At 47.9% G+C, this 10,958-nt stretch overlaps 1 protein-coding gene across 1 annotated transcript in view; it reads right to left on the reverse strand.

Annotated features, from left to right (window-relative positions):
- The window catches only part of CHRDL2 (chordin like 2), a 32,277-nt gene extending 29,402 nt beyond the window's left edge, over nt 1-2,875 (reverse strand). Inside the window, exon 1 of the mRNA XM_039228764.1 lies at nt 2,561-2,875. Coding sequence (XP_039084695.1) covers nt 2,561-2,642 — 82 coding nt within the window. The 5' untranslated portion in view covers nt 2,643-2,875. The remainder of the gene's footprint in view (nt 1-2,560) is intronic.
- Between the last annotated feature and the right edge of the window lie 8,083 nt (nt 2,876-10,958).

Below are 10,958 nucleotides of genomic sequence, written 5' to 3' on the forward strand. Positions count from 1 at the left end.
AGGACCTTCATAAGAGATCTCCAAACAAGACTCTGGCAAATGACTGTAGAACAGGATTGTTCCTAGATTCATAGATTGTCAGCACTAGACAAAATGATCTGTCCCAGTTCACACAACCTGTAAGCGACAAATCTATTCTTTAATAAATTTGCTGTGTGAACTTGGGCAAGTCATTCCCACTTTCTGGGCTTCAGTTTAACTATGAGGATGGGAAAATTGTGAGGCAGAAGCAGATGATTTTCTTTTCTTTTTTTTTTTTTTAATGTTTTATTTATTTCTGAGACAGAGAGGCAGTGTGAGCAGGGGAGGGTCAAAGAGAGAGGGAGACACAGAATCTGAAGCAGGCTCCAGGCTCTGAGCTAGCTGTCAGCACAGAGCCTGACGCAGGGCCTGAACCCACAAACTGTGAGATCAGGACTTGAGCCAAAGTCGGACGCTCAACCGGCTGAGCCACCCAGGCGCCCCGAAGCAGATGATTTTCAAAGGCCCTCTCAGCTCTGACATCCCAGAATCTGAACACATCCCTCTGAATGCCAGCTCACCTCACTTTAACTCGAATCTGCTCTGAGTTATTTTCTTGCAGGTCTGGAGCTAAGCTCTGGGCTGTAGGGAGATGCAATTCTGGCAGGACCTAGGGAGAAATATAGGCCTGAAGGCCAGCGGAGGCACAGAAGAAGGAGAGTGGAGTGGGTCGGGTGGCCAGGGAAAGTTTGCTGGAAGCAGTGTGACCCGCCAAGGTGAAGGGCTGACAAGACATGGGAAGTCAAGAGCAGGGGTGTGGATAGGACACAAGAAATCCTGCACAACGATCTGATTCTAAGACATCTTTCCAAGATGCATCAAGGGCAACGATACCTGGAGAAAAACCTTGGGAGCTAAGAATGATGTGCCAAGAGGAAAGGAGACAGGCATGAAGGGCATTCTGTAGTAAATCCCTTTTAAGAAACAACAGGTTAGTGTTAGGAGGAAACCTCCAGGGCCCAAAGAAGGGGAGGAGACATTTACTGAGTACTAGGCATTGTGCTGGCTAATTGAGCACAGTACAGTCACTTCCCTTTATCCTCCCAAGAACTCTTTGGGTTCCTGGTAAGTATGTGTCCTAGATGCAGAAATTGAGGCTCAGAGAAGTTGTGACTTATGAGAAGCCACACAGCCACCAAGGGGTAGAGGTAGGACTTGAACCCAACACTGAGTTCTTTCCATTACTTGTTACTAAGGACATCTATGAGCCTCATGCTACAGGCAGCCCAGAGACGACCAGACTTGCAGCCTGCCCTCACAAGCAGAGACAAGAATGAAACAAAATCCACCACCGCCAGCTCCAGAAAGTCACGTGCCAAAGAAAGGCAGTGATGGAGGAGATGGGGGAGCGGAGCTGTGGAGAAGGCAGAGTGTGAGGCTGGGAGTTGGGAACCCGGGGTCTTCATCCCAGGCTCTGCGCTGTGTAACCTGGAGCGGAGCCACTGTCCCTCCTTGACCTCAGTTTCTTTATCAGGTATTTCAGGGTTTGAACTAATCTCCTTCCTTCTCATCAAGAGAATCTTTGGTTTTGTTTTCCATCCTTACAGTCTTCTAAGAGACGGGGGATGGAGAGGAGGTCCAGCAACCTCTGGCAGAGGCAGTGAGGGAACTGAGCCTCAGAGAGATTATATAAACTGTTTGAGGTTACACTGTCTAAGTGGAGAAGCATGAATTCGGGAACTGATTTTTTTTTTTTAAGACGCTATCATGTACCAGCTAGTTGCTTGTGCTGGTTGCTTTATCTATTTTCTCCAATTTCATTCTCACAACAGTCCTGAGATTTTTGACTCCCATTTTATAGATTAGGAAACTGAGGCTTAGAGAGGTGCCCTCCACCAGCTGGTATTCAGAAGCTCTGGGATAGTGAAGACTGGTCTATCTCCCTGTGCCCTGCTGCCTCCCAGAGTCTTACAACTCCAAATCAGGGTTCCTTCCAGATGCTTTGCTGCGCGGCAGGGGAAAAAAGCATAGGATCTGGAATTGGAGAGCTCTGGTGTTGGATGGTTTACTAGCTCTGTAAACGTCAGCAAGTTTCTTCTGTTACCCTAAGTTTTCTCATCTACGAAATGCAAATGATAATACCCACCTCTTGGGAGTGTTGTGAGGATCCCAAGGAATTACAAAATGAGGTTGCCTAGTTAGCTCTTCTTTCTCTGCACAGGCTCCCTTTGAATGCAGTAGTCTTTACATCTCCATCACCTTCTTCACACCCTTGCAGCCAGACATACCCGGCTCTCTGTTGAGAATGTGAAGCCCCACCACCAGCCAACACACACACCCTCACAGTGTCCTGCCTTCTCTCTCACTGCCCTCAGGTCCCTGGCAGCAGCCCCCTTGGCGCTGAGTTTTCCCAAGGTCCCCCCAGTATCCCAGACCCATCAGCCCATACTGGTCGGCAGAGGAGTCGCCACTCTCCCCGCACAGGTGCTGCCTGGACGGCTGCCAGAACAGTGTGGGCTCCCGAGTCCTGGCACTTCCCCCGCACATCCCAGGGGCTCGCATCCCTCCTCTGCCTATCCACCTCCCTTCCCCTACTTACGGGCTCGAGCGTGGGAGTCCAAGGGGAACCAGAGCAGCGCGAGTCCCAGCAAGGAGGAGAGGACCCTTACCTCGGGAACCATCCTTCCTTCCCCCAGGGCCAGGCCGCCAGGCGCTGAGCCAGGAGGGGCGTCGGGAGAAACTGAGATGAGGACACTGAGGCACAGGGGCACAAAGCGACCAGGGAGGGCCGCTGCTACAGGGGAGAGTCAGAGAAGGGACGAGTAGGTGGTGAGAACAGAAGGGAGGTCCAAGGTGGGGATAAGGGGAAGGCGAAGGAGGACAAGGGAAAAGTAGAGAGACGGAGAGATGGAGAGGGAGAGGGAGAAAAGTGCGGCAAGGAGGGAAAGCAAAGGAGAAGGTGAGAAGGAGGGAGGAGGAGAGAGACGGGGCGGACAGGGGTCTGCAGAGCGCGCAGCGCGGGGCGAGGCGCGCGGGACCCGCCGGCCGTTCCCGGCGGCGCACGGGCTGGAAGCGGCCGGCGTCTCTTGCTCGGTGGGCTCGGGGTCGGGCTGCGGGGTCCTGGGGCCCGGCGGGGCGGCGGTATTGGCGGCGGCGGCGGCGACGGCGCGGCGGCCGCGGGGGCTGGCTGAGCGCGGGGCCGGCTCTTGCACGCCAAGGGCGCCAGGCGCCGCGCTCGGGCGCATTTGTACTTTGCCGCGGGAAGCAGGCAGCCCCGGCCTGGCGCTGGCCTAGCGCTGGCGCCTCCTCTGGGGCACCGCGGGCTCGGTGGATTGGCCACCCGAGAAACAGGCCCACTTTACCCCTCCTCTCCGGTGCGGGTCTCCGGGACGCACGCTCCAGGCGCGGCGCCGAGAGGAGGCGAGAGGGCTGGGGAGGGGGAAGGGGCCACCCGGGCCACGGGCTTTAACCCCTGACTCTCCGCGGCGCCCCGAGCGCAGGAGGACGCAATGCAGTTAGGCTTCAGGTGAAACTCTGGGGCGGGGAAGGATGAGATGTCCGACTGGGAAAGGCGAAGCGAGCTGCGGGACCCGCGAGGCGCTCGGGGCGGTGCGTGCACATAACTCTGGATGGAATCAGGACACTTGCCATTCTGAATTGTTTGTGGTCTTGAATGCGCCATCTCAGAATCTAAAATGGGGATCTTAATATCTTCCCACATTTTTAAAAAAAAGTTATTTCTGAGAGAGAGCGTGAGCAGGGGAGGGTCGGAGAGAGAGGGAGACACAGAATCCGAAACAGGCTCCAGGCTCTGAACTGGCTGTCAGCACAGAGCCAGACGCAAGGCTCGAACCCACGAACCCTGAGATGATGACCTGAGCCGAAGTCGGGCGCTCAACCCACTGAGGCACCCAGGCGCCCCTACCTTCTCACATGTTTTGCGAAGATGAAATGAGGTAATGAACATCAAAGTACTCACATCTCAAAAAGAAGGGGTCATAATCCCAGGCTCTTAGAATATCCTTACCAGTTGCTCTTCCTACCTGCACGCTCCATGCCTAGGTTGAAATCCAGTCCAGCTGGATTCTTGGCCCTACCTCTGGAAGACTTTCTCTACTTTTCCCCCTCCCACTCCTAAAAGGAGGACATGGTGTCTCCCTTGTCTCTGCAGGAAAGGCTCTCACCACACCGAGAGTGATGACCGTGTTCATTCCTCTTCAGTGATAGCTGATTGTCAGTCATCTTTCCCATCAGAAGGTGAGCTCCCTGTGGGTACAGCCCTGAAACCCATGATTAGTGCTCCACACCTTGTGTTGCATGAGTGCATGAATTAGTAGGACCCTTGAGCTTTCCAGATAAGAAACACCCAGGCTCTGAAATCAGAAGCCTGGGTCTCTCCTGGGTCTCTCCCTAACTTGCTGGGCCATTGTGGTAAAGTTTATCCATTCCTCTTTGGACCTCAGCTTCCTTCCCAGCTTCTCTTGCAGAGCTAGTGGAAAGTCTAGTGAGCCCCCACAGCAGTGAGAGGTGAGATGGGTGGCCGAGCCACATCCCACTCTGGCAGAGAATCATTTCTAGCTTTGCACACTGCTGACTGGCTGTCTGTAAAGATATCTTCCTGCGATAAGGCTGGGCTCCCCATTCCCAAGTGCTGCCAGGCCATCCCCTCCAGAACAGAGGGTACCAGGAGGAATCAGTGATCCCAGAGACAGAACTTCCCCAGGGCTCTCAGAATCAGGGACAAGCATGATCTGCCCCAAGGTGTCCTTCAGGCTTAATTTCTCCCACTCCAATCTGGCTGGTCTCTTTCTCTCCCTTGAATATACTTTATCTTAACAAATAATGAGAGCTATGTATGTCATCATGCTTCCCTTTTTGCCTTGCCTTTCAGGGATCTCAGAGTTAAATTTAGTGCTTAATTGCAGAAATAGTCTCATCCCAAGGATCTGAGTCAGAGATATTTTCCTTTCTCCATCTTTGTTTATTTTTTTTAATGTTTATTTATTTTGAGAGCTTGCACAGGGAAGAGGCAGAGAGAGAAGGAGGGAGAGAATCTCAAGCAGGGGGGTTTGATCTCATGAGATGTGAGATCATAACCTGAGCTGAAATCGAGAGTCAGACACTTAACAGACAGAGCCACCCAGGTGCCCCTCTCCATCTTTGTTTAAAGTCTGCTGTACATTTATATCCATGTCTTAGGTGAGGTGTAAGAGGTGAATTAAGGTTGGCCTGTCCTATATCCTGCCCATTCTACTTCAGGAGAGGTCTCCACCATGAAACTAAAAAAAGAAAAAAAAAAGTCTCAATCCTCCTCTCCATCCTCACTGCTCCCAGAGTTGGGGCCATTGTCATCCCTGGCCTGGACTTTGCCAACAGCTTCTAAGCAAGGTTTCCACCCCTAATCTGGGCCCCTTCAATTTATGTTCCTCCCATGTGCCCTAAGGATTATGCGATTATTCTACTGACAAATTTGATCACGTCACTTTACCCCTAAAATCCCCTTGGAAATAGATAAATAAATAACATTAAATGCAATGCGGTATCCCTGGATTGGATTCTAGGACAGTAAAAGGACATTAGTGGAAAAACTGGTGAATAAAGTCTATACTTTAGTTAATAGTAATGTACCAATCTTGGTTTCTTTGCACAAAGGTTCCCTGGCTATGTAAGATGTTAGCATTGGGGGAAGTGGCGTGGAGGATACAGGGTTCTTAGATAAGAACTCTGTTATCTTTGTGACTCTTCTATCAATCTAAAATCTTACCAAAATTAAAAAAAAAAAAAGTCTTTCCAAAATGAAAAGTTTATTAAATAAATAACAGAAAAAAAGTATTGGCTTCCTATCATTTACAGAATAAAATCCAAAACTGGTAGCATTGGATTCAAGATTGTGGGCATTTTGGCTCCACTCCCATCTACCCTACATTTCACTATTCACTCACTGCCCCAGATGGGCTGTGATTTCCCACACCTTCACATGTTTGTATGTGCTTTCCTTCTGCCTGCACCATCTTTTCCCTTCTCTCTCTAGTGAATTCCTTTTCACTTTTCCAAAGTCAGCTCTGAGTCACTTTCCTCTCAGAGGCCCTCCCTGAGTCCCCCAAGCAAAGCAAATTTTTGGTCTTTGTGTTTCCCAGAGCACTTTGTATTGTAGCTACTGGCGTGTAAATATTTATTTGCATCTTGGACTAAATATTTGCATTTCTACTCAGTACTATGGGGAGCAGGAGCCTTTTTTCATTTATATCTGTACTTCCAGCACTTAGCAAGGTCTCTGACACACACAAAAAAATGGAATAAATGATTGCTTCGTGAATGAGTGAAGACCTCAGTGATTTGAAAAGATATTATTCTTTCATGGGGGAGACTTCAGCACCTCTGTTGTCCTCGGTTTTAATCAATGATTGACATAAGAAGCAAGCACTTGAGGAAAATCTCTGAGTCTTCTGTAGAGTTGTTGAAGATAGTTGTCCATTAAGATGGTTGTCCTTTAAGAAAGGAGCCTTGATAAATTCTCCCAAAATCGAATCAGAAAAAGAAAAAGTATCTAAGTTTGGCACCTGTTTGCTTCCTTCTTAGGGAGCTTGCTCACTGCCTTCCAAGGCAGGCCATTCATTGCACTGTTGGGCGGTTCCTTAACTGGGGCCCCTGGGTGGCTCAGTCAGTTAAGCGTTCAGCTCTCGATTTTGGCTCAGGCCATGATCTCACAGTTCTTGAGTTCAAGCCCTGCATCCGGCTCTGTGCTGACCGCACAGAGCCTGCATGGGATTCTCTTTCTTCCTCTCCCTCTGTCCCTCCCCCACTGGCACAAGCTCTCTTTCTCTCTCTCAAAATAAATAAACACAAAAAAAAGTTCTTTAACTGATACCTGATTCTCTGTGAGAGCTCCTAGCTCTGCCCCCAAGGCTGCAGAGAGTAAGCCAACTCCTTTGGTCTCTTGAGAGCTCTGCAGAGATTTGAGAGAGAGGACTCTGCTTCCATACTTGCATTCTTACTAGTCCTGGCTCTTGGACTCCTCAGGCCACATTAAATTTTCTCTTTTCAAATGTGCTGAGCTCTTTTGCTTCCCATGCCTCTGCATGTGCTAAGTTTTTCTAATGCCCTCTCTCTACCTATTCTTATCAGGCAGCCTTATTTTTTCCAGGACCAAAACTGCTACCTCCTTCATTCATCCAACCCTGTGCAAGGCACTGTGCTAGGTGCTAGGGACACAGAGGAGAACAAGAAAGACACTGGTGCTGGTAGGCCAGGTTCTCGCTGAGGGCTCTTTCATGGTGTCTGAGTTAGCCTCTCTCTGCTCCATGCTTCCATATCTCTGTTGTAGCACCTATCACTCATCACCTTGTATCAGCAAAGATTTCATGTCACCTCCTCGAAAGTGAGTTCCTGGAGAACACAGACCTCTATCTTCCCTAGCCTTCACACACAGCTTTGCACACAGTAGGTGCTAAATAAAGGTTTGTTGAAGAATATCCTTGTTCCTTCAAATAGTCCTCTTGTGACATGTTATTTGTGGCCAAGGCCTCCTCCTGGGCAGTAGGCTGCTTGATTATGTAAACTTAGCATAGTGATAAGGATCAGAGAGATTACCATAAAGCAAAGACTTCTTAACCCAGTCCACTTAATTCTGTAAGTAAGATTCTAAAAGCAGATCCACCTAAGAGTGAATGTAAGAGGAGTACATAATAGGCTCTACATCGGTGTGCTCGTAAATATGTAACAACCAGCTCTCTCAGGGAAAAAAGCCCTGGTTTATAGCAGTTGCCAGTTTCCATGGTGTAGATACTCCCACCGTGGCCAATTTCAGGCTAGCAACGTGACATCACTGGATGTGGACTTGACGTAGGACACCATTATGTAGTATTTCCATTACCGGGTCCAATAGACGTAAATAATTTCAAGAACACCGATGGTAAAATGTAGGAATATAATTAGAGGTTGAAGAGTTTGAATGTTTTGAATATAACTTATTTGTGAGTTTATATGACTTAATGTTCAGAATAATAGTGTTTAACAACCAGCTTGCAAAATTCCTGTGAATTTAACACTTAGCTCTTCTGAGCCCTTAGAGCCAACTCTAGTACACTGCCTTTACTTGATGATGTCCTGAAAGAAGTGAACAAGTTGAGTCTTTAAAGCTGGGTCCAGTTTAGGTACATTGGGAGGAAAGTGTTATTTAAAGGAACGGTCAGAGTTAATTTATTTGTAAATTGAACAACCGCCATTCCACTCCCACCCTTCAGCCAGGTTAGAGTTACTTATCCATGTAACAAACATTTACTTAAAACCTATTATTGCAAAAAAACCCCAAACAAACCCTATTATTGCTTTAGGACATATTCCGTTGGATCTCCAGATATTTGTGCATATAGTTGGCTTAAATAAATGTTTGTAGAATGAACTCGAAGCTTACCCGTATTTATTTGTATGGGTTTTTAATGTGGCTTCGTGAACATGTCTAAGTCTTTTATTTTCTTTGTAAACCTTAGTGGGCTCTCCTCTCTTCCCAGAACAGCCTGCAAATAGGGATTCTGATAGAGAGAGGTATCAGGAAACCAGGATGAGGGAAGACAAAGCCCTTAATTTCACAGGCTCTCATGAGGGAAACTGAGCGGGGACAAGTGTCTTTGGAAGATGGAGTGGGATCATCCTTCATCCAGATCCGAAGCTCTGCCACCAGCCAGAAGCCTCCCTACTGCAATGCCATCACTAACCAAGCCAAAGCAGAATGGAACTTATGCCCCTGCTTCCTCCATGTTCAGGGGGACCTTTGGAAAGCAGTTTGTCCTCAGAGACTTCTCTCAGTAGGTCTGTGAAGACGTAACTAGAGCGCCAGAGGACGGTGCCATAGAACTTGGGTCCCACAGCCAGATGGTGGCAGGCACTGTACCCACCTGAAGATGGGAACTAGGAGCTACCAGTTATCTGGTTTTTTCTCTGCCAATATACAGATTTTAAAAATTTTTTCCAGAGTTATCTTTTTTTAATGTTTATTTTGAGAGAGAGAGTGCACCCACGAGTGGGGTAGGGGCAGCGAGAGAGGGAGAGAGAGAATCTCAAGCAGATTACACGCTGAGTATGGAGCCCTACACAGGGAGTAATCTCACCACCATGAGATCATGACCTGAGCTGAAACCAAGAGTCAGACACTTGACCGACTGAGCCACCTAGGCATCCCCTTAAATCTTGATCACTGCTATATTCCTGGCTCCTGAGACAGTGCCCATAGTAGAGTCTTACTGAATTTTTAAATTTAATTAATTATTTATTTTAAGTAAGCTCTATACCCAATGTGGGGCTTGAACTCATGACCCCAAGATTAAGACTGGCATGTTCCACCGACTGAGCTAGCCAGCCACCCCTGACTGTTTGTTTTTTGTTTTTTTTTAAATCTAATGTCAGGGCACCTGGGTGGCTCAGTTGGTTAAGCCTGACTTCAGCTCAGGTCATGATCTCATGGTTTGTGGGTTCGAGCCCCACGTCGAGCTCTGTGCTGCCAGCTCAGAGCCTGAAGCCTACTTCGGATTCTGTGTCTTCCCCTTTTTCTGCCCCTCCCATGATCATGTTCTGTCTCTCAAAAATTAGTAAAAATGTTAAAAAATTTTTAAAAATAATTCTAATGTTTATTTCCTCTTGAGAGAGAGACAGAGCATGAGCATGAGCAGAGAGAGAGGGAAGAGAGGGGCAGAGAGAGAGGGAGACACAGAAATCAAAGCAGGAGGCTCCAGGCTCTGAGGTGTCAGCACAGAGCCCGATGCGGGGCTCAAACCCACCAACCATGAGATCATGACCTGAGCTAAAGCCCAGTGCTTAACCAACTGAGCCACGCAGGTGCCCCCGACTGTTTTTTTTTTTTATATTTATTTTTGAGAGAGAGAGAGAGAGAGAGAGAGACAGAGTGTGAGCGGGGGAGGGGCAGAGAGAGATGGAGACACAGAAACCAAAGCAGACTCCCGGCTCTGAGCTAGTTGTCAGCACAGAGTCCGATCTCACAAACCGTGAGATCATGAACTGAGCCGAAGTCGGAAGCTCAGCCGATTGAGCCACCCAGGTGCCCCCTGTTGTTTTAAATGAATGAAAATAAATGGAAGATAGGATACTTACCTGGATGATCTGATTCATGTGAGGAGTGAACCCTGGACTTAAGACTACAATCCTTTGAATTTAACCACATCAGTATTTTCACCACTGTTATTATTTCCTTTTTTATTATTATCATTCTCCCATCATCATTATCAACAATAATTCTGCGTGACACATGGGGGTTCTTACTGTTTATTGACCGACTGAATGAATGAATGGACAGACCTCAACTTTACAGCTAGCCTCAAACTATCATTTCTAGTCTTATTTACTATTCCCCCTCCCCCATTCTAACTTCTTACATATACTCTGCTCCAGCCACTCAGAAGCAATAATTTTCACTCAGCACACTGTGTCTTCACATCTCAGTGTGTTGGCTTATTCTGCTGTTCCTTGTATTTGGAATTCCCACTCTTTTTTTCAGTGAGTTCTCATCCTTTCTTTAGGACCCCATTTTGCAACCCATCTAGATGGTCACTCTCGCTTCTGTGCTTCCAAGTCACTTTGCCTGCACCACTATGAAAGCCCATCGCCCATCCTGAACTATAGTTGTCCGTTGACATAACTGCCTGTTCCTTAGATAAAGACCTCCTTGAGGGCGGGGACACTGAATTTTCATCTCTGTGTTCTCAGGAATTGTTGCTGGGCCTGTCACACAGCAGTTTCACAGTATTTGTTGAAATCAATCTGGTATCAGGGGCACCTGGGTGGCTCAGTCAGTGAAGTGTCAGACTTTCGCCTAGGTCATGATCTCATGGTTCATGGGCTCAAGCCTCACTTCGGAGCTGCTTCAGATTATGTGTCTCTGTCTCTGTCTCTGCGCTTCCTCTGCTTGTACACTCTCTCTCTCAAAAATAAATAAACGTTAAAAAATACTAAAAAAAAGAAATCAATCTAGTATCAGACATAGGCTA

This window comes from Hyaena hyaena, unplaced genomic scaffold (genome assembly GCF_003009895.1).
Source record: "Hyaena hyaena isolate Hyena2069 unplaced genomic scaffold, ASM300989v1 scaffold_34, whole genome shotgun sequence".
Lineage (NCBI taxonomy): Eukaryota > Metazoa > Chordata > Mammalia > Carnivora > Hyaenidae > Hyaena > Hyaena hyaena.